The sequence below is a fragment of the Perognathus longimembris genome, chromosome 2 (genome assembly GCF_023159225.1).
Source record: "Perognathus longimembris pacificus isolate PPM17 chromosome 2, ASM2315922v1, whole genome shotgun sequence".
Taxonomy (NCBI): domain Eukaryota; kingdom Metazoa; phylum Chordata; class Mammalia; order Rodentia; family Heteromyidae; genus Perognathus; species Perognathus longimembris.
In genome coordinates, this window is record NC_063162.1 from 46,134,960 (window position 1) to 46,158,202 (window position 23,243).

General features: G+C 48.0%; 1 protein-coding gene and 1 long non-coding RNA gene across 2 annotated transcripts; one reads left to right on the top strand and one right to left on the bottom strand.

Moving 5' to 3' along the window:
• Positions 1–355: 355 nt before the first annotated feature.
• Positions 356–11,112, top strand: LOC125343384. The gene is made up of 3 exons (XR_007209324.1): positions 356–477; positions 1,262–1,263; positions 11,067–11,112. It is a non-coding gene; the product is annotated as an uncharacterized LOC125343384 (long non-coding RNA).
• Positions 11,113–18,856: 7,744 nt separating this feature from the next.
• On the bottom strand, positions 18,857–20,471 carry LOC125344096 (SNW domain-containing protein 1-like). The gene is given in 2 exon segments (XM_048336703.1): positions 18,857–20,077; positions 20,079–20,471. Coding segments are annotated over 2 exon segments (1,614 nt in total).
• Between the last annotated feature and the right edge of the window lie 2,772 nt (positions 20,472–23,243).

Here is a 23,243-nt window from a genome sequence, read left to right on the forward strand (position 1 = left end):
CATCTGGAGCTAAAAGGAGGGTTTTTTGGACAGTAGACATGCACAATGAATCCTAGCTCCTCAGGAGACTGAGATGTGAGGATCGAGGTTCAACGCTAAGCCAGACAGGAAAGTGTGTGAGAGCCTTATCTCCAATCAACCACCAGAAAATTGGAAGTGGCACTGTGGCTCAAGTAGTAGAGTGCTAGCCTTGAGCTGATGAGCTCAGGGACAGCTGCCAGGTCCAGAGATCAAGTGCAATGACCGACACACATACACTCACACACACACACACACACACACACACGCACACAAAAAGAAAGAAAAGGCAAAGCTCCCATGGATCCTCTGAGGTTGAAGATCAAGCATAAAATTCCATGGGGACCACCTTCTCCTCCAGCACCGAGGAACATGATGTTGAAGGCAAGAAGAGGAGTTAGCAGTAGATACTCCTCTCTTCCCGCTCAGTGCACTTTGTCCAGAACCCTAATGACGCAAGTGAGGTGACCATTTACAGAGGTACACTCTGTAAATGGTCAGCATGAAATCATATCTGGGTGCCAGCTCCCAGGGCTAATTTTCATTATAAGACATAGAAGGATTGAAAATATGGCTCTGAATGACTGCCTTTTTTCCAAGAGTGTGTTGTGTTAGTGCTTCTGCCACCATGTGGCACTTAGAGAACATACCATCCCTCTCCCTGCCCAACCCCACAGTCAAGACCACTTCCTTTTGTGTGCCATTAGTAGTCACAGGGGTGATCTTTTGAATAAGAATGGCTGCTTATCAATGAAGTAACACCAATCACAATGAGGAGGATGTTCTCAGTGTGAAAATGTGCTAGCAAGTGAAACTTTCCCCTGCTGTGCTGTTAGACTTTGGAGTGGGGAAAAGATGGTCTTGTTTAGGGGAACTGTTTGTATTCAAATGGTTGATTCAAATCACACATGCAAATAAATACATAACAACCTATGTAAGTAAATGAATGAATCAGTCAATAAATGCTTTTTGAAAGATCTGCTGACTCACAAGCCCCTGTGTCCCAGGGAAGTTGGAAATTGATCTGATCCACAAGGTTTGTAAGGACCCCTCCCTTGGGGATGCCAAGTGAGAAAATCTGGCCAGGCTCCAAGGACAGAGTGCCTGGCCCTGAAGAAGATGACCTTCAGCCAATGGCTCTACAACCAGCTCCGGAAACCCCTTGGGGCCCTGCTCTCAGACCAGGACTTGGATCTCATGGGAAAGTTCCTGACCTGTTCCCTGGGAGTCTGATGGCCTCAAGCAGTACTTGTTCCATGAGACACCTCCCCCTCCCCTGCAACTCCTCACCCTCTACCCCAGCCATAGAGCCTTCCTTTTTCCCCACAGGGCCTGCCTTTTCTGAATGGCACACGCGGAAGCACCCACCAGCCCTGGGGTCTAGGTTACAGCCATCCAGGGGACAAGACCTGAAGGAGACCGGCTTGCACCTCACCACCACAAACTAGGGGGCCTTAGCTCGGGGCTGGGGCTTCAGCCTCCAGCTATGATGTTCCAGCCACCCAGCTTCATGCAGACTTGGCTCCTCCATCCAGAGCCGCCTTCAACCACCACACCTGACTCAGTACACTTCCTCTGCATCCTTCCATGTTTTCTTTCTGTACATTTTGATTTGTAAGCTTGTAGAATTAAATGACTGTTTCCTTGCGGAAGGCAAAATAAAAAAAATAAAATTAAATAAAATATTTCATGCCTGAAACATGCGGTGGTCTCCATTCAGTGATTTTCTCATGAGGGAATCTATCACCCAGGCCCAGAGGGTTGGGCTTCTTTATTTTTACTCAGGGCACATTAAAGAGGAGCTGGGGAGATTACCCATAATCCACCTTACACATGAATGCAGGAATACATTGTCCCAAGTGCTTTGTGTATCCTAGTCCTTTCTTTCTATATAGAAGATATCTAGGTACAATCAATTAACTAATAGGATTACTTAGTTCATGTAGAGTGCTGACCCATTGACCAGGGTGGACATCGGCGCTCAGACAACCACATAAGAGACTTTAGATGGACACCACATGCTTTTATTGTACTTGGTTGGGTACCTAGGAAGGGATTGCCACAACCACAGCAGGTGTGTATTTATTTAGAAGCTACTAGGAAAATGCCACAGTGCTTTGACCAATTCGGGGAGAGGCATATCCGAGGAAACAACTCTGCCCAACTGGAGATTAATTAAGAAAGGAAGTAGTGTTGGCAACATTAACCCTGCTCATTCCATCTTAGGTCTTCACTGTATGCTGCTGGGAGGCTTTCTTCTTTTATGTCCCATCTGACAGGTACTTGCCCTGTGCCTGGTTGACTTGAGTGAGGAGCTGTGACCCAAACATGGCTTCTGCTCATCATTGGCCAGCTCTGTGCATGTCCAGACCTGCTTACCCTACAGCCCCAGGAGGCACCTGACTGCTGCTCCAAGGCAAGTGCCGAGTAAAACCAGTCTTACCAGTGACACAATGGAAGTGGCTGCAGCCTCAGAACTCATTATACAAGAGAATGCAACTTTAGACAATGGTAGCAACACAGAGGGTACAGGTAGCCCAATTTAGGAGATTGGAGAATTGTCAGAACCAACTCCTGCTCTTCATAACATTGACATTTCCCTAAGTGGCCTCTGGACAAGGAGGTCAGCATCTGTAAGCCCAAGTGGTCAAGTAAGGCTCTCGAGTGTGGAAGAAAACACAGATGATGCTAAATTATGCTTGGAATGAATAAACACCCTATGTAGAATGAAGATGAATCTTAGCCTCATTTGCTTAGCCTAGCAGGCAATGTTGAGAGGGGCAGAGAATTGGATGATTGGAAGAATATTTGAACAAGACACTTCCCATTAAATTCCAAACCTTAACAAAAGCACCAAGGTTGGTGGTGTAAACCCATCTATTTTTCATGCTCCCGATCTCAGACCCAAGAAGTCAGTATCAGTGGTAATATAGAATAGAAAATGGATAAAAGCTTAATAACAGCTAGATTAATATTGCAGAAGGAGCCAGGACAGAAGTGAGTGATGGGGGTGAGAGATAGCATGGCTTTCCCAGGTGTGGTTTGTTTGGAAAGATGCAATGGGCAGACAGGCTTCAAGGGATGGGCGGGTTCTGGGTGGGGCTCTGGGAACTTCAGCAGTAGGATGAGGGAGAAGATTAAGGGGAGAGTCCTCTTTTCGATTCAGGCCCCAGTTTTGCTGTGTGACCTAGACACTTGATATTACTTCTCTTAGCCTCATAAGGGCTCATACACCTGTTGTCCCATGTTAGGCTAGTTCAGGTCATTCGCACATTGCTATGATTAGTTTGGTATTTAAAGCTGGAGGAAAGCTTAGGAGAGGTGAGTCATAAAATCAGTGTAAATAACAAGAGTCTTCATAGCCTGGCTCACTTCAACTCCTGACCTACCCCTTAGACTGCATCATTCCTTGTGGCCCTTCCTCAAGCTGCAGTTGGTTTAGTCCTCTCCTACCTGTTCCCTTCCATTCCTCTTTGGAGTCCTTTTTCTGAAATTTAGCTGTCCTCGGAGGAAACCCTGGGGCCAGGAAGCATTTTCTAGAGACTGCAAGCCCAGGAGACCCTGACGTCATACTAGAGGGTCAGTCTTCAAGGCTGTGGCAAGGCAGGAGCACCCAACCTGGCCATGACTTCCCTAGGGCCAGAATGCTACAGGGCTGGGAGCCCAGCATGATCAGGGTAAGCCATGCTTGGGCCCCCAAATCTCCTGGGTTTTTGCTCTGTTCTACCTCCACGGGTTGGTGGCAAGCTCAGGAGGGAAACCAAGAATCTCACCAGATTCCTTATGATTCCATCCCAACCCTGCAGATGGCCCAGATGGCCCCATGGAATGGGGACAAGTCCCAAAGCCCTTAGAGAGCCTCATGCCACGGTTTCTACAAACAACTTTGCAGCAGAACAGTTCAGTGAGGCATTTGGGATTTGAAATGCCACGTGCTTAATTAAGGTTGAATTAGGATTCCCACATTCATTTGCTGGGTGACTTTAGGTAACTTGCTTAACCATTCTGAGTCTTTGTTTTTGTTTTGTTTCTTCTTAAATGAGGTGAATTCTTTCTCCTGGAATTTTTGAGAGGCTTTAATGTGATGCTAAAATAAACTCACCAGGTTGGAATCCCGCTGCCCCTGCCCACAGCATGCCTTTGCTGTGGGTGGAATTTAGCTATGGGCTTAGGCCCACCACAGGGCCAAACTGCTTAAGGCCAAGAAGGCTCTTGGCTCCATCGGTGTCATTGTGCGAAGCTTTCATAGAATGACCACAGAAAGGGCTGTGGTCTCCAGACCTGCAGGGGCCCCATCTTTGAGTTCTAGTGGTGGCCTGACTTAGGCTACCTATACTTTTTATGTCCCAAGCTGCCTGGCCTTTGTCATAGACTAAAAGTCCAGCCCCCAGATGTGGGAATGACCCCATCCTCATGTGGAGCTGATGGCAGGCTCACTGTCCACCTCATCCAGCACTCCAGCTGCCCGGAGGCAGCCTCCGTCCACAGCTGAAGTAGATGGGCCAGGGACCAACACCTTCTAGGGCGTGACTCCTGCTGATTGTAAGTCAAACTGATGCCTGGGCTCAGGTGACCCATCAATGGAATTTCTTTTGCCAGAACCTAAAACAGACACACTTTGACTATTTCAATTTTGTTCAAGCCCCAGTCCTGGGGCTTGAACTCAGTGTCTGAGCACTGTCACTGAGCTTCTTTGGCTCAAGGCTAGCACTCCATCACTTGAGCCATAATACCTCTTCTGGTGTATTCACTTCTTGTGGAACTGAGAAATCAATCCCAGGGCTTTGGGCATGCTAGGCAAGTAATCTACCACTAAGCACATTCCCAGATCACTATTTCCAATTTTGACCCCTGTTAAACCTCAGCATCTTACTGGAATCTAGTGGATCTTACCTTGAATCCTAGCTAATCAGGAGGCTGAGATCTAAGGATTGCGGTTTGAAGCTAGCCTGGGCAGGAAAGCCCATGAGACACTTAGATCCAGTGAAATACCAAAAAAGCCAGAAGTGTAGCTGTAGCTCAAGTGGTACAGTGCTAGCACTGAGCACAAAAGCTCAGGCCAGCCCCAGGCCCTGAGGTCAAGCCCCTGAACATTCACACACATGCACACACACACACACACACACACACACACACACACACACACACACACACACACACAAATATCAGGATCTTTTGCAGAGCAAATATGCATTTCCATTTCTTCCTGACAGGCAAGTGGGGCAGGAATCCACGTGGTAATGTCTGCTAATGTCCAATTGCCATCCCCTATTCTAGGTAGGATACCGTCTGCACAGCTTCACATCCAGCTGGCTCCATCCACAGTGTATTACTGCCTGTCTACAGAAGCTTTGAGGACACAGTTCTGTGTGCCCGAGTTCCCTCTGCTTTCTGCATGCTTAGTCACTGCTTGAAAGGCATGGAGGACCTTTCTCCATGATCCAGTCCTTTGTCTGGTTTCTGGTGGCCTCAAAGCCCTCTGTCAGCTTCTTAGTCAGGCTCCTCCCTGCGTCCTGGCTGCTTTGAGGTGGCATGGCCTGGCAGGTGTAAGAGGGCACTGCCAGTCACTTGGGTGGTGAATTTGGGACTAAGCATACGCTTCTGTCTTAGACTTTGGGGCAGAGACACTAAGGAAGAACTAAGTTAGCCCTGATGGGAATCTGAGGCCTATTGCTCCTCTGGGGATGAAATGAAGCAACTAGGTAAGATGAGCAGAGCACTGACACCCTACCCTGCTACCTCAGCCAGAGCTACCTCAGAGCTTCTCCCAAGTCCTGGGAATCCTGTTTTGGGGGAGAGGGGTGAGCAGGACCCAGGCTTGCATACTTGAGGAGTAACACAACTCTATGGAGAGCTGTAAAACATTATTGCCTATGCATTATACCCTGACGTCCATAAATTATTGAGAGAACTGAGAGGATGGCAAGGTGAGCTGATGCTGGGTCTAGGGACAATGCCAGAGGGGTAGGGAAGGGGGCTGACTTTTCTCTCCACCTTCTGCAACTCCTGTATCCTTTCACCCACTTCCCTTTGCTGGCACTGTCTCCTCCCTTCCCTCCCCTTCTCCTTTCCTAGCCTCCCCTGTTCCTCCTCCTCACCCTATCAGACCTAGAAGAAGACTTCAGTGAACTGATGGACAGCCAATAGAAGCAGAAGGGCAATTCACCATGCTCAGACACCAAGGGCCAGCATCTCATTGCCTCAGACAGGCAAAGTCACAGAGACAAACATTTGTGGGGGCAGTGGGAACAAGACTCCTGGTCAGCCTATTCACAAGGCTGGTAGCAGTTATACCAAGTACTGCCAAGGGGTCGCATTGCTTGTCCTATTAAAGCAAGTGGTTTAGATGGTCTGGGAGCATTTTTACACACTCACACATACAACTTACACACACACTTAGAAGCAGCTCAAATGCCTCTTGAAGAAGAACCAGCACTGCAGTGCCCGTTGTGGCTGACTGAGTACTTCAGGGGTTGTGAGACAGGTGTACCCACCCAGTTGTGTGCTGGGTTGGACAACACTGCTATCCTCTCAAAGGTCACCATCTTCAAAGAGCTAGGAGATCCCATTGGACAGCTGGGAAAACTGAGGGTCAGAAATCGTGGGGGCCCTGGGCCCAGAGCCCAGAGGAGAGTTACAAGCCCATCTAGCGGAGCCTGGAGAGCTTTAGCCTGCCCTCCTGGGACACCCTAGCAAGTCCCCATGCCCCAAGCAGCTCAGCTCTGAAGAGGGGCACAAGGCTGAGGGAGTCTCCTTCCCATCCACCCGCAGCCCTGCAGAGTCCAGAGAAGGAGCCAGCAAGGACAGTTGCTTTGACTCTGAGCACTGTGGCTACACTTGACGGCTAGGCAAGGCACCTGGAAGATGGAGGATAGAGGGAACTGAGTCTTGCCCCTGTCAGCTTCCCATGTGGTGGTCGCTAGCTGTGGGGCATGAAAGGACAGAAGCCACAGGCAGTCCACCCTCTCCTGTAGCCATGAAAACCCAGGTTTGGAGCTGAGAATGGAGGCAGAGGCCTATCTATATTGCCCCAGATGGTAAACTAGGATTTCTGAAAGAGGTGGGGTCTGGGCAGGGTCCGGGGCCTAGGGAGGGCAGGGTAACCTGGAAGAAGATCTGTGTGAGAAGACACAGGAAGGCACAAAGGCCCAGACCAGAAAACTCAGCAGAGCCTGGGAGTGGGGCAGTATCTGCTATCTAATGTTGTGGCCAAGGCCATTGGAGCCACAACCACAGTCACTGAAAAACCCAACTCTTCTGTTTTTTTTTTTTCTCTTTCTTTCATTTATCTATGTATTTATTTTGGGGTACTTGGGATCAAACTCAAAACCTCATGCATGTTAGGCTAATGCTTAACCATTTATTCCATATCCCATCTCCTGGCTTTTACTTTGTTTGTTAGAGAGAGAGAGAGAGAGAGAGAGAGAGAGAGAGACAGAGAGAGAGAGAGAGAGAGAGAGAGAGAGAGAGAGAGAGAGAGAGAATGTATGTATGCCATCCTGGGACATGAACTCTGAGCCTTTCACTCTTGCTCTGCTTTCTTGCTCATGGTTGTGAAAATTTGTGTGTGTGCGCACCTGTGCACCAATCCTTGGCCCTGTCCCTGAGCTTCTTTAGCTCAAAGCTGGTACCCTACAACTTAAACCACAGTTCCACTTCCAGCAGGTTTAATAATTTATTGTAGTTAAGATTCTCATGAATTCTTTTTGCCCAGGCTGGCTTTTTACTCTGATCCTCAGATCTCAGCCTCCTGAGTAGTTAGATTATAGTTATGAGCCATCTGAAATAGGCACAGAGGTGTTGGGCAATTGCTATCAGCTAGTGTGAACATCACTTCTTTCCCCAAGGTAATGCTGGAATCAGTTTTGGTGGTCACAACTTGGGATGGAGATGCTACACATCAAAGACACAGCTACACATCTCCTAAATAGAGATGACAGAGTTTAAAACACCAGCAGCAATACCAGCAGGCCTAAACTTGAAGAACGCTGGCTACTGTGGCAATGCCCAATGGGCAGATAATGGCATCCTCAGAAGGACAAGGCCACCCTCTGGAAAAGGGTTGGTCAACACTTGTGGGACTTATGACAGAAATTAGCTCAACAGAGTATTCTTACTGTCAAGTCTACCCCTAATAATATGATTCAGGATTGTCTCTCCTATAAGCCAGACAAAAACAGCACAGGAATAACAACATCAAATCAACATGCAGTCCCACACCTTCAGGAAGATGCAACACAGAGCCTCCTAGAGCAAGCAGCATTAGAAACATGGACCTCTTCATTTTCTCCCATCCTTAGCACCCACTTGGTTTAGATAGCCAACAGACAACAGGGGAGAATACTGCATGTCTCTGTGCCCTTGTTTACAGAGATCTCCGAATTTTCTAATGCAGCAGTAGAATTTCCATCACTAAGCCTAAAGGCTTCAAGCAATGTTGAAAAGCCAACTATCCAATTGTCATGGATCTTTAGCTAAAAGGTGGAGCATTGCTTCAATATCAGGAACTCATTAGACTGAGGCAAAAGGTCACAAGGTTAAGGTTACCTTACTTCATTTCCAAAACCAATGTACTATAGTTCATGTAGGATTTCCGATCCCCAGCACCAAAGAGGGGAAAATGATCCTAAAGGAAGATCGTTTTATACCTTTAGGATAGTTCTGCTGGCTCATCCCAGCATCCTGTGAGCTGTGAGGTGAAGTGCTCCTTCCCTGAGAAAACACTTTCTGCCATGCTACTGTATGAACAATCCATCTACACTCCATTCCCATGTCTTCACCACTTCACACTATCTGTACACTTCATACATAAAGTCCTATTTCAACTGGAAAAAATATTCAAAATTACAACAAAAGTAGAGCATTCCTGGTTGGCTTCAGTTGAGAAGAACTCCTGAAGGTCTTCAGTTCTCAGGTATACAATTTCCTATTAGTTCAGACTAACTACACATGGTTGGGGCTCAGAGAGGCCTGACGTGGAGACCAGAGGGAAAGACTAGCTCTCTGGGTCAGAGTCACATAACTCACAAACGTTGCCATTTTCAAAATGGATTATTTTCCTCTCCTAAACTTTCTTAGACATATGTTATATCAACCTGCTGACCAATGCCTCCCCCAGCCTCATCAAGGCCCTTTCCCTCCTCTACCAGTGTTTCCTGGGGATCAAGTCTTTCTTCAAACCCTTAATCCATCTGGTTTAGGTCCTAAGTGGACAGGCTATAACCAGCTCTAACATCACAGGTAAGCTCAATGGACAGCCACAGTGGTTTCATCTGTGAAGAGTAAGAAAGGTCTATGCTCCTGTCACTCCTATTGTAAGAGTGATTCTAAGGCATGCCTGCTTCTCTCTCAGACCTTCTAAGGTAAGCTGTCTCCAATCGCTAAAGATGAGATGAATAGCAACCTGAATGCTCTCCTCTATCTCCACCTCATTTCTTCAATGCATAGATGGCTGCCTTTCCTCTGCCATTTTTGTGCCCGCTAATAAATAATTATTTTCTTATTGATCAAACCTGCCAGTTTAAGACTTCTTTCAATGGACCCACATTCACATTCACTATTAAGGAACTGATACTGCTGTCTTGTCTCAGACCAGATGAAATCCCCAAATTCTACCTCTAAAAATGACAACCCTGTGTTATCAGGAAGTAGCCCACCAAAATTGAAGACCCTTCGCAACTATAAAAATTCTTGAAAATAAGGGTTAGATTGCTATGGAAATAATGCATCCACCTTACAATGGAGCAGGAAGAAACGGAGAAACACAAAATCTTTACTGACCCTTCCTCCAGCTCACGTCAAGGTATGTACCAGTAGGGTTCACTTCAAGGTGTCTATGGGAGAAGAAGGAAGTGAGGCTAGATGCAGACAGATTTATGAGGAGGCTAACCAAACCATGAGGAACTGTGAAGACAAGGAAGACAGGCTGCTGCTGCTGCTGGAATCCTGGAGGAGCTTTGAAGATGAATTTGGGACAGTATCAGAGAAGGACTGAGTAAACAAACTCATGCCAGAGAAAGCCAAGAAGAGAAGAAAGGTCCAAACTGACAATGGGTCTGAGGCAGCCTGGTAAGAATACTATGACTACATCTTCCCAGAAGATAGAGCCGCCAACCTAGCTAACCTCAAGCTCCTGGCCATGGCTAAACTTTGGAAGAAACAACAACAGGAGAAAGGAGGCTGCTGAGCATCATGCTCATGAGGACATGGAGGAGAGTGCAGCTCCAACATTCCCGCAGAGCAAGAAGCATTGGGCGTTGTGGTTCTCTTTGGTTTTGTGGTTTACAAACTTGGTTGGAGACTCTTGAGCCCTGGAAGTTTTCCTATTTTTCACTAGAAAAGTTCCAAAGCTTTGACAGGTATATTTGTTAATGGTTTCACAGAGACGTTTTGGGTTAGTCAGGGGTGGGGAGTTGTGAGTGAAAGAATTTTTCACCGCTGAAAGATAATCCAAAAGAGAAAGAAACTCTTCCCGAATAAGGCTGCTGCAGTCCTGCCAAGTTGAGCAGCTGAGAAACTGGTTCCTGCTCTTTGTACACCTTACACGCTGTCTCCACAAGGAATGGCATCTAGCTCTGAAGCTAAAAGGAGGGTTTTGGACAGTAGACATGCAGAATGAATCCTAGCTCCTCAAGAGACTGAGATGTGAGGATCGAGGTTCAAAGCCAGCCTGGGTAGGAGAGTGTGAGAGCCTTATCTCCAATCAACCACCAGAAAATTGGAAGTGGCACTGTGGCTCAAGTAGTAGAGTGCTAGCCTTGAGCTGAAGAGCTCAGAGACAGCTCCTCGGCCCATAGATCAAGTGCCAGGACCAACACACACACACACACACACACACACACACACACACACACACACACACACATATCAAGAAAAGGCAAACCTCCCACGGATCCTGTGAGGTTGAAGATCAACCAGTAAATTCCATGGGGACCACCTTCTCCTCCAGCACCGAGGAACATGATCATGAAGGCAAGAAGAGTTAGGAGTAGATACTCCTCTCTTCCTGCTCAATGCACTTTGTCCAGAACTGTAATGATGCAAGTGAGGGGGGGTACACTCTGTAAATGGTCAGAATGAAATCAGATCTGGGTGCCAGCTCCCATACTGAGTTTCATTATGAGACATAGAAGTATTGAAAATGAGACTTTGAATGACTGCCTTGTCTCCAACAGTGTGTTGTGTTTGTGCTTCTGTCACCACGTAGAGAACATATCCTTCCTCTTCCTGCCCAACCCCACAGTCAAGACTGTTAGGTCTGTCCCTGGAAGCCTCCACGTAGATGCCCCCACCTCATTAAGTCTCACCCAGTTACCTGGGTAACCAGCAGACCTGGAGGCAGTTACCTCCCCTTTCCCTGAGGTCACCTCCTAATCCACCTGGCCACACCCCTTGCCCCTGCCATAGATACAAGGCAGGGCTGGGTGGGGGTCACTCTCTCTCTCTCTCTTTCTCTCTCTCTCTCTCTCTCTCTCTCTCTCTCTCTCTCTCTCCCTTCTCTCCGGCCATGGATCATCTTGACCACAGTCCAGCAGTTTGGTAATAAACTTTCTTTCCTGCCTGAATACTGCGTGGCGTTCTCCTTTACCGGCTACCTACTTTAAAAAAACCTAACATATATGGTGTTGTGACTCGGATAGGGCTTCAGAATTAGGACAGGTGGAATTCTCTTCTATTTGCCTGCTGCGAGTCGCCACGTGGCACTTTTCACTAATACCATTGCTGGCCTCCACATCCACCTCCACCTCCACACCACTTGTCTACCCTGGTGAATGAAACTGCTGCTGCTCGGTTCTCTGCTGCTCCGTCCGCCGCTTCTGCCGCTCATCCACTCACCAGGCGCCTTCCTCCCATGCTTTTTTGGGTTTTGCATCAGTCACACCCAAGCCAGGAAACTGCTAGCACACCTCTTGACAATGAGGCCTGCTCGAAATACTCGCTCAGATACAGGTTTTGCTACTGCAATGGTAAATGGTTAGAAGTCACTTATATTCAGGCTCTCTCTCTTTCTCTTTTCCTCTCTTTTTCTCCCTCTCTCTCTCATCTTCCTGCTTACTTGCTTACTTTATAAAATTCCCAAGTCGTACCATCGTTGTGTGCCTTGCTCACAAAGCTGCCTCTTTTCACAGACCTTCGAAACTGAGGCTTGACCACCAATGTGCTTTGTCAGCAAAGATATCTAAAAGTTCTTTTCTCTAGCATTGACCACGTGGTGGATATTGGGTTTAACAGGCATCAGCTCAGGCGCCATTATGCCATGCCACGTGTTCTCTATTAGTGTGTTTGTGTCCTCCTGCCACCCCCCTAAACATGGCATCCCACTGGAGTTTATCAAAATATGGTTTCTCCATTTTATAATCTGAAAATTGTTGTTTGCTAGCAAAATTGTTTTTCTAACCGACCACGTGGTTTTAAAATATTGAGCAAAAAAAAAAAAGTCATTTACTATTGGAATTCCAAAAGAGTCTACTGCTGAAATTCATTTTTGCATTCTGTAAAACCTATGTGCACAGTCTGTATGTCTGTGTAAATGTCATTTGTTAGTATGTCCATCTAGCTATATATCTGTGCTAAAACTCATCACATCTACTGAGTTTTGTCATTGTAGAATTCTGGCAAGTATTTGGTCAATTCTTGACAAGGTACAGGTAAGCTCTAGTCCCCTTGGTCTCTTTGTTGTTTTAATTGGAAATCAAAAAGGGCTTTTGTGGCAAAGACGCCTGGGATTATAGTTCGAAGCCAGCCCAGGCAGAAAATCTCTCAAACTCCATCTCCCAACTAACCAGCAAAGAGCCAGGCTGGAAGCATGGCTGAAGAGACTTATCTCTTACCAGCCAAATGCTGGAAGTGGAGCTATGGCTCAAGTGGTAGAGTACTAGCCTTGAGCAGAAGTGCTCAGGGACAGTGCCCAGGCCCTGAGTTCAAACCCCGTGAATGCCAATGGGGGCAAGCCATCCCAGCAACAAGCACCTAGACCACTGGGACTCAGCCAGTTCCGGGAACAAGTATCATGGAGTGGAGTAAGAGGAGAATGATCGCATCCTAAATGGAGTCACTTTGTCTCGCCCTTTCAAAATTAATCAGAGCCGGGGGATCAAGAGATAGTAGCTTGTCCATCTAATGTCCATGCCTGAGTATAAGAACTGTCCAAGTCACCCAATTTTTAATTTTGTGCCCTAAACCCTTCCTTTTGCCTTAATATTTTTTTTTCCCAGCCCCTGCCTCATGAGACTTCTTCCAGGCTTCATTCAAGGACTGGCATCTACCACCAAGGGACCCTGCTGCTCGCTTTCTCCAGGAAGGGCCACATTTCTGCCTTTTACCCCTAATGCCTACGCTCCTTGCCAGCAGGAAGCAGCCAGAGAGAGTCTCCACCCTTCTTCATAACTATTAAAAGGCTGGAATGTAAGGTCCTCTCCCTGAGGGCTACATGCAGATACCCCCACCTCATTAAGTCTCCACCCAGTTACCTGGGTAACCAGCAGACCTGGAGGCAGTTACCTCCCCTTTCCCTGAGGTCACCTCCTAATCCACCTAGCCACACCCCTTGCCCCTGCCCTAAATAAAGCAGGGCTGGGTGGGGGTCGCTCTCTCTCCCTCTCTCTCTCCCTTCTCTCAGGCCATCGATCATCTTGGCCACAGGCGAGCAGTTCAGTAATAAATGTTCTCTCCTGCCTGAATACCATGTGGCAGTCTCCTTTACTGGCTACCTACTTTAAAAAACCTAACAAAGACCACTTTCTTTTGTGTGCCATTAGTAGTCACAGGGATGATCTTTTGTGTAAGAATGGCTGCTTATCAATGAAGTATCTCCAATCACAATGAGTGCCAGGCGCCAAATGGCTGTCATATTGTAACATGAATAATCTATAGGGCTTAATTGAAAAGAATGTTTGGTGTCTGTGATACCTCATCCATGCAGGTTGGTTAGTTCTGATATCCTGTTTGGCAGTACATCTTACCCTTCATTGAAAATCACCCACCCATAACCTTCTTGTAATGTACATTTTGTGATTTAGGAGCCGAGCACCCCCAACAGCCCTGCTCACGTCAGTTACCCCCTTGCTAATCACTATATAAGCTGCTGTGTAAAAATAAAGTTTGAGACCTTGATCAGAATCCTGTCTTGGTCTCCTTCCTTATGTCTGGTTTGTCTCTCATTCAGGTCAATTCCCCCTTGGGCTCCTGTTGACAAAACCCCGGGGGACTGGGCAAATGAGGACAATATTCACAGTCTGGAAATGTGCTAGCCAGTGAACCTTTCTCCTACTGTGCTGTTGGACTTTGGAGTGGGGAAAAGAAGGTCTTGTTTAGGGGAAATGTTTGTATTCAAATGGTTGATTCAAATCACACACACACACACACATACACACGCACACAAGCACATGCAAATAAATAAATAAATGAATGAATGAATCAATCAATCAATCAATAAACACTTTTCAAAAGAGCTGCTGAATCACAAGCCCCTGTGTCCCAGGGAAGTTGGAGATTCATCTGATCCACAAGGTTTGCAAGGACCCCTCCCTTGGGGATGCCAAGTGAGAAAATCTGGCCAGGCTCCAAGGACAGAGTGCCTGGCCCTGAAGAAGATGACCTTCGGCCAACAGCTCTACAACCAGCTTCTTGGGGCCCTGCTCTGAGACCAGGACTTGGATCTCATGGAAAAGTTCCTGACCTGTTCCCTGGGGAGTCTGATGAACATGGAAGATGGCCCCACAGGGCCTGCCTGTTCTGAGTGGCACACGCTGAAGCAACCCACCAGCCCTGGGTTCTAGGTTACAGCCAGCTGGGGGACAAGACCTGAAGGAGACTGGCTTGCACCTCACCACCACAACCTGAGGGGCCTTAGCTGGGGCCCCGGGCTTTAGCCTCCACCTGTGAATTTCCAGCCACTCAACCTCAAGCAGACTCGGCTCCTCCATCCAGAGCCACCTTTGGCCACCACACCTGACTCAGAACACTTCCTCTGAGCCTTTCCATATTTTCTTTCCCTCCATTTTGATTTTTAGGCTTGTAGAATTAAACGACTGTTTTCTTGTGGGAGGCAAAATAAAGAAAATAAAATGAAATAAACTCTTTCCGGCCTGAAACATGCGGTGGTCTCCTTTCAGCGATCCTCTCATGAGCGAATCCATCAACCAGGCCCACAGGGATGGGCTTCTTTATATTTACTCAGGGCACATTAAAAGGGGAGCTGGGAAGATTAGCCATTATCCACCTTGACACATGAATGCAGGAATACATTGCCCCAAGTGCTGTGTGTATCCTAGCCATTTCTTTCTATATATGGAAGATAACTAGGTACAATCAATTACCTGATAGGATTACTTAGTTCATGTACAGTGCTTAATCATTGACCATGGTGGATATCAGCGCTCGGAAAACTGCATAAGAGACTTTAGATAGAAACATCCTTTTATTGTACTTGGTTAGGTACCTAGGAAGGGATTGCCACAACCACATCAGGTGTGTATTTATTTAGAAGCTACTAGGAAAACGCCACAGTGCTTTGAACAAGTCAGGGAGAGGCAGATCCAAGGGAACAACTCTGCCCAACTGGAGATTAAGCATGGAAGTAGTATTGGCAACATTAACCCTGCTCATTCTATCATAGGTCTTCATTGTAAGCAGCTGTGAGGCTTTTGTAATGTCATACCTGACAGGTCCTTGCCCTGTTCCTGGTTGACTTGAGTGAGAAGCTGTGACCCAAACATGGCTTCTGCTCATCATTGGCCAGCCGTGTGCAAGTCTAGACCTGCTTACCCTACAGCCCCAACAGGCACCTGACTGCTGCCCCAAGTCAAGAGCTGAACGAGACCAGTCAACTTAAGGAAGCATTAGGAAGAACAATTTTTGGTTTTGAGGTGTAATCGGGCTTGCTTGCCAAACTAGCAGTAGTGAGACTGAGGCAAGAGGAGTGAGAGCTTGAAGCCAGTCTGGATCACATTGCTAAATGTTAAAAAAAAAAAAGAAAAGAAATCTTTTTTTCTGTTACTGTTGTTTCAAATCACCAAATTCTCAGTATTTGATGGGCAGCAGGTCAAAGGTGGTCACTAATGATTAGGATGTGGCTACTAGAACAAGCTGTCAACCGATATCTTCTCGTCTTGTTACACTGTGTTAGTTTCTGGGTGGGTGGCAGGAGAGGCAGAAGGCCGGATTCAAAGCTAGCCAGCTAGATGGGCACTGGTGGCTCATGCCTGTAATACAGGATATCCAGGAGGCTGAGATCTGCGCATGGGGGTTCACAGTCAACGTAGGTAGGAAAGTTCATGAGACTCATACCTCTAATGAAATTCTCAGAAAAAGCTGGAAGTTAGAACTTTGGCTGAGAGGCAGAAAATTAACCTTGAGCCAATTGAATCTCAGGGACAGTGCCCCAGGCCTGAATTCAAGACCCAGGGCTGGAACCAGATTACATGCATATCCAATAAATATACCCAGCAATGTTCCTTGCTCTGCCTAGGAAAGTGTTCTTCCCACAGTAACAATGAGCACAGTCTGCCCCCTGTTGGCCCAGGGGATTGGCTCCAGGACCATTTTGGCTACTAGAATGCTAGGATGCTTAAATCCTTTCTATAAAACAATGTGTGCATGGCTCTGGAGGCTCCTACCTGTAAACTTATCTACCCAGAAGTCTGAGCTCTGAGGATCATGGTTGGAAGTCAGCCCAGGTAGGAAATTCCATGAGACTCTCATCTCCAGTAAACTGCTCAAAAATAACTAAAAGCTGCACCTCAGACTCAAGGACAGGGCCCAGGCCTCAATTCAAGTGCCAGGACTGGAAACCAACCCACAAAGCAAAATGAACCAGCAGATAGGAGGCCGGGCTACTCGAATGGCTCAAATCACAGAGCAACAGCTGAACCATGTGCAATGCCTGATTTAAAGACCCAATGCTGTCACAAAACACATATACCCCATTAAAAAACAAAAACAGGGCTGGGATATAGATCAGTGGCAAAGCACCTGCCTAGCAAGTGCAACGACCTGGGTTTGATCCCTAGTACTAAAAATCAAAAGACAAAAAATCTTTAAAATCAAACAAACCCAAAACTAAAACAGAACCAAAACAAAGCAATAAGCAACAACCAATAAAACCCAGAGAAACAAACACAAAAACCAAACAGTTGGTACAAAGATTTGCTTTACTGTGTGGACATAATTTGTGGGAATGAAAAATACTAGAGTGACAACAGCCATAGCAGTTAACGTGGCTGAATCCACATTATTGACTCAAGTACCAGACTGTCTTTTCCCACTCTCCCCCTATCCTGGACTTGAGGGACTACTAGGGCAATGCTCCCTTCCCATAGCCTGGTGGTAGCTCGGTGCCTGCATCCTTCTTTCACATTCTTTCCCTTCTTCCTCAAAGGTTTTCTTCTCTCACAGCCTTCACTTCACATCCACCCATCCTTTCCACCTCAAACCTTCTCTTTTCCCCCAACACTACCTACTGTCTACTCTCTCCTTCGCTTGCACCTTTCTAATCACATCTATCCTTCCCCTCTTTCTCCAACCTTTCTTTCCTCTTCACCCATCCCTTTTTGAATCACTCTTTTCTTTCCCTTCCACCCTCCTTTCCTATGTATCATTCCATTCATCCTTCCTTTTCTGCTCTACACTTCACTTCCCCTCCAAACTTCCAAGCTCCCACCACACTTCTCCTCAGCTTCCATCTTCCCCTTCATCCTCTACCGTTCCTGTCACCTTCTACCCTTCCCATCTGCCTCCATTGTCCCTTCTGTCTGTAAGGTCCTCTCCCTGAGGGCTACATGCAGATGCCTCCACCTCATTAAGTCTCCATCCAGTTACCTGGGTAACCAGCAGACCTGGAGGAAGTTACCTCCCCTTTCCCTGAGGTCACCTCCTAATCCACCTGGCCACACCCCTTGCCCCTGCCCTAAATAAAGCAGGGCTGGGTGGGGGTCGCTCTCTCTCTCTCTCTCTCTCTCTCCCTTCTCTCTGGCCATGGATCATCTTGGCCACAGGCCAGCAGTTCAGTAATAAATGTTCTCTCCTGCCTGAATACCGTGTGGCATTCTCCTTTACCAGCTACCTACTTTAAAAACCTAACACTGTCTCTATCCTTAACCATCTGTCTTTCTATTCTACTTCAACACTACCCTAGGCCTTCTGTGCTTCTCTTATCCCCACACTTGTTCATTCTCTCATAAGTCTGATATCAGCGCCTGAAAGGGCTTGTGAAGTTTGCTCTGGGAGAGATGACTGAGGATGATCTTCTTGATGGCAGGGAGCTCATTAAACTCAAGCTAGATGTTCTCCCTTGTGGTCCTATAAACCTTGTGGATCAGATCAGTTTCCAACTTCCTGGGGACATAAGGTCTTGTGAGTCAGCAACTCTCCAAAATGAGTTTATTCATTTATTGATTCATTCATTTACTTACATAGGCATTTATTTATTTGTATGTGTGTTTTCAATCAATACAAACAGTTGCCCGAAACAACACCTCCTTTTCCCCACTTCAAAGTCAAACAGAACAGTAGGGGAAAGTTTCCCTTGCTAGCACATTTCCAGCCTGTGAACATCCTCCTCATTGCCATTGGGGTTACTTCATTGAGAAGCAGCCATTCTTACACAAAAGATCACCCCTGTGACTCCGAATGGCATACAAACGGAAGTGGCTTTGATTGTGGAGTTGGGCAGGGAGAGGGAGGGTATGTTCTCTAAGTGCCACATGGTGGCAGAAGCACCTGCAAACCTGGAAACTGGTTCCCAGATTTGGATTTCTTCTGACCATCTACACAGTGTACCCCCAGGAATGGCACCATCAGGGTTGTGGACCAAGTTCACCGAGGGGGAAGAAAGGAGTATCTATGCCTTCCTCCTCTTCTTGCCTCCATGCTCCTGTTCCTGGGCTTGGCTCCTCTCCGAGGGTCTTTTTGAGCCGCCTTGCCGCTTTGCTTCTTGCAGAAACTTGTCCAAACCAAAAGGATCTTCCTCAAACTCAACAGGTCCTTCTAATCTTCCCTGCCTCTGTTCTGAATCGGAAAACTCTTTGCATGGAAAGAACCTGTGGGTCTCCATTCTGGCTTCTAGGTCATTGCCATACATGTCCTTGTCCAGATCTGGCCTGGGCCTATAGATAGTATGGGCCATGGGTTCAGCCCCTCTCCAGGAGTGGCCATAAAGGTTGTAAAAGTCATCTTCTCCACCGGCAAAGCCACTGTCCATACCCTTGGGCTGCTTGAAGAGCCTTGGGTCATAATACTGACCTTCATTGGAGGTTCCAGGATTGGGGACACCGAGAGCAATGACTTCAGTGATATCTCGTTGCTCAATATGCTGTCGTTTCCACGTCCTCTTCGGAGCTGCCCTGTAAAGATTGCGGTCACACCGCCTGTCTTTCTGCCTCTCCTGTCGGATCCCTGCCCTCTCCTGTGGCTCCCCATCCTCTCTGTCCACTCGGGCTTTGCTCCCAGCTCTGCTCTCCCTGGTCCTTTGGGCCAGCTCTCTCAGTCTCTCCTCATGTTTCTGTTTTGCTTTGTGAGCCATCTTCCTCTCCACTTGGGCCCGGGCCTCGACAGCCTCCCGAGCCTTGCGGTCAGCAATATAGAGAGCTTGGGCCAGCTTAGCAAAGGTATCCTTGATGCACACCGCCTGGAGTCCTCTCGCACCAGTGGCCAGACGCTTGTCTAGTGGAATTGTATAACCCTTTGCATTTTTCCAGTTGGAAATGCAAGGGGGGATCTTCCACTCTTGTTGTTCCTTCACAGTCATCCGTCGACTTGGGGACCGCAGCACAGGTACAGGAGGAGAAGGCGGTGGCCGGGGAATCTTCTGATTGATCTTGAATCTCGGAGGCTCCATGGGATCTTTCTGCATGTCCACCACCCGAATCACCCTCTGCTTAGCCCCTGAGTTCCATGCCTCTCCTTGTTGAGAGGGCGTGTATCGCACATACTGAGCAGGGGCCGGTCTCTCAGCTTCTCCAGCCGGCATGGCTGCAGCAACCTTCTGCCACACAAGCTTCTCTAAGGCTGCCCGAGTCTTTGCTGTGGTCTCTTGAATGGCCTCTTGGTCGGGTCTCCGCAAGGTCTGGATCCTCTGCATTGGTCACCTCCTTTGGGACCAGGTCAGCGTGCTGGCTGTAAATGACCCTGGCTTTTGGCTGTCCTTGTCGAGCAATTGCTTGGTATTGGAGTCGCCCTCGGAAATCGACCTGAATGGCCAGTGCATTGGCCCTTGTTTTCCCGCGACCCATATCCAGCGGCCACTGGGCCACAGGGATCTCTGGGAACGCGCCTCCGTCTCCAAAGTCCTCTAAGCAGCAGGGTGTCCAGCCTTTGCGGAGCCCATATGGGGGAGGTTCTCTGCGGGAGGAGGCCAGGGAGGCCTGCCAGGGTCCGTGACATCTAGCCTTCTCTCTGGCTTCAGTTTGGTTCTGAGATAGCCCAGTGGGCGCAGGCAAGCATGCGGTGAGCACCATCTCCTCAGGGGAAAGAGTGGGTTGAGGAGGGGCCCGCCAGCAAGATCAAACTTCCTGCTTGCTCAGGTGAGACTGCCACGGGACTGGCCAAGCTTAGGGGTGGAGAAGCCTATATAGGGGAAGGCAGGGAGGAGGTGTGGCCAGAGCAGATGGGGAAAGGGCCTCAGAGCCTAGGGGACCTCTCACTGTCTGAAGGAGAGGTGGCCAGGGTGGGTGAGGGCGTGGTCGGTCTGTCTGGGTAGAGGGGAAGTGGCCTCAGTGCCTGGGGCCCTTTGGCTGACTCACAGTCAAGGGATGGTCCCTTGGAGGTAATTGGTTGGGTATGCTCGGGTGATTTGGCATAAGGCCTATCATGCTTTCCTTCTGAAAGGGGAGGAGTTGAGGGGCCCTTCCCCAGAGAGAGGGAACATTGCACTGCATTGTCTCTGTGCTTCAGAAGGGCCACCCATTCTCTCTGGCTCCTTCCTGGTCACTCAGGGGCATGGAGTTTAGGGGGAGAAGGACCAGATGAAGGCAGCAGTAACCGTCCCATGGTAGTAAATGTGCACATGGGTCTACGCAGAGGAGTCTGGATGCAGGGGCTGCACAAGAAGAGAGCTGAGAGTCTAGTGGAGAATGAGAACTCCTGTTCCACTTGGTGTTTCCCCTGGTGGCAACAGGAGTTTGATCCAAGATAAGGGCCGGCATTGGAGCAATGGGGAGGGGTGTGGGCTGATTGGATTTGACATGATAATTCCATTTTCTGTGGGAAGGTGGGTAATCCGCTCACCTCTGACCTCTCCTGAAAGTGTCCTTGTCTAGCGGTTACCAATTGCAGATGTTTCCTTCACACGGTGGAGTCCCCAACTCTACCCTTGTTTAGGGAAAGAATTTTCTTTTCCTTTACACTAATTTGGGCTAGTAGGGGATACGTGCCAAGCTGCATGGGTGCGCAGATTTTTGGAATGATGAAGTGTCCTTTTAGACACAATTTTCCGGAGCAGGGCTGGTGCCTTCTGCTTGTTCCTGCTTGCAGGCTGCAAAGTTCAGATAACAGTAAATAACAGGACGCGGGTTTGTCCTCGTATGCTGGAGGGAGAGGGGCTCAGGTAACTTCCTACTCAAGGGGGGCTGGTATGGACTGGCCTCTTTCATCCTCAGTAAATATAGAGAAGCCAGGCCAGGTGGTTGGCTTCCCTTGTGAAAGGTTCCCTGAGAGGAGACAGACCACCCCGTCCATGGTTCAGGCAGCAATCAGTTTATTTCATTTCATTTTTACCTCCCACGAGGAAATATTCATTGAATTGCACAAGTTCACAGATCACACTCTAAACTGAAAAGAATCATTAAGAGGAAGCGAGCCACGTCAGCTGGGTTTCTTGGTTGAAGGCGGCTCTGGATAGAGGAGCCCCATCTGGAGGGGCCTGGGTTTTGGAGCTTCACAGCCAGGGGCTGAATCTGGGGCCCAAGGCTGATGCCCCCTGATGTGTGGTGGCAGGTGCAAGCCCTTGTCCTCCAGCACTCCTGTGCAAGTTGGCTGTGGCGTAGACTACCCTGAAGGCCTATGCGATAGTGGCGAGTATGGGGTAGTGGCGAGCTGCACTTCTGTTGCTTGGTCTAGGCAGACCTCATGCTGAACATGAAAATATTGGTGGGTGCCTAGGAGGACTCCTAGAAAAAATCATGGTGGAGACTCTCCTCCAAGTTCACCTACTCCTCTGAAAATATGTCAAGAATTTTTTCTTGAGATCTAACCACTGTACCCAAGTCACCTTTGCACAGTCAACAAGCTAAGGGGCCTAGAGTTCTGCAGGGGATGGTCTACCCTGGTCGTTTCATCTCTGTGTTAACAGTATGGCTCTTAAGTTTAATCAGGGAACCTGAGCGTATATGAAAATTAGCTCAACCCCCACCTCTCCTTATTGTCAGTTTTGCCAGCACTCACTGGCTAGTCAGGGACTCATATCAAGCAAAGCACTTCCAGGGTGAGCACGGGTGGATTCTTAGCTTTTACTGATCATGCTTCCACACCTCCTCCCTGAATCACATGAGAGATGGTAGAGAAGAGACCTGACTACATCAATCCTTGAGGAGCCTGAGCAGCCAGTGCACCTCCATATTGTAGCTTGGGCCTGACTGGGCCCTGAAACGTCCTGGAATAACTGCGGAACATGTCAGTGTGAAGCCTGCACAAAATGCAGTCTAAAATAATCAAGGTAGCCAGAGAGAATTCATTTGACCAGAGGTCAGTTAAAGTTAGGATGCTTTAGCCATTGTTTGTAAGATGCTTCACTGCCTTGCTTGATAATTGTGCTGTGTACTGGAATATCAGCAGATAAATATTTGAAATGCCAGGTGCTCCACCAGGCAATCAAGTTACTGCCCCAATAAGTAACTAATGTATACATAGCAGGAGGGGACTGGCACCAAAAGTCCCTTGTAGCATCCCCCACTAACAGTCTCCAGGTCCATAACTGGTGAAGGCTGACCCCAGATGTCTTTTGCAAACTTTGACTGTCTTGCTGTTAAGCGACAATGCCCCAGCTAATCAGGAACATAGAAGGATTGAAAATGCGACTCTGAATGACTGCCTTGTTTCCAAGAGTGTGTTGTGTTTGTGCTTCTGACACCACTAGAGAACACATCCTCCCTCTCCCTGGCCAACCCCACAGTCAAGACCACTTCTTTTTGTGTGCCATTAGTAGCCACAGGGGTGATCTTTTGTGTAAGAATTGCTGCTTATCAATGAAGTAGCCCCAAACACAATGAGGAGGATATTCACAGCCTGAAAAT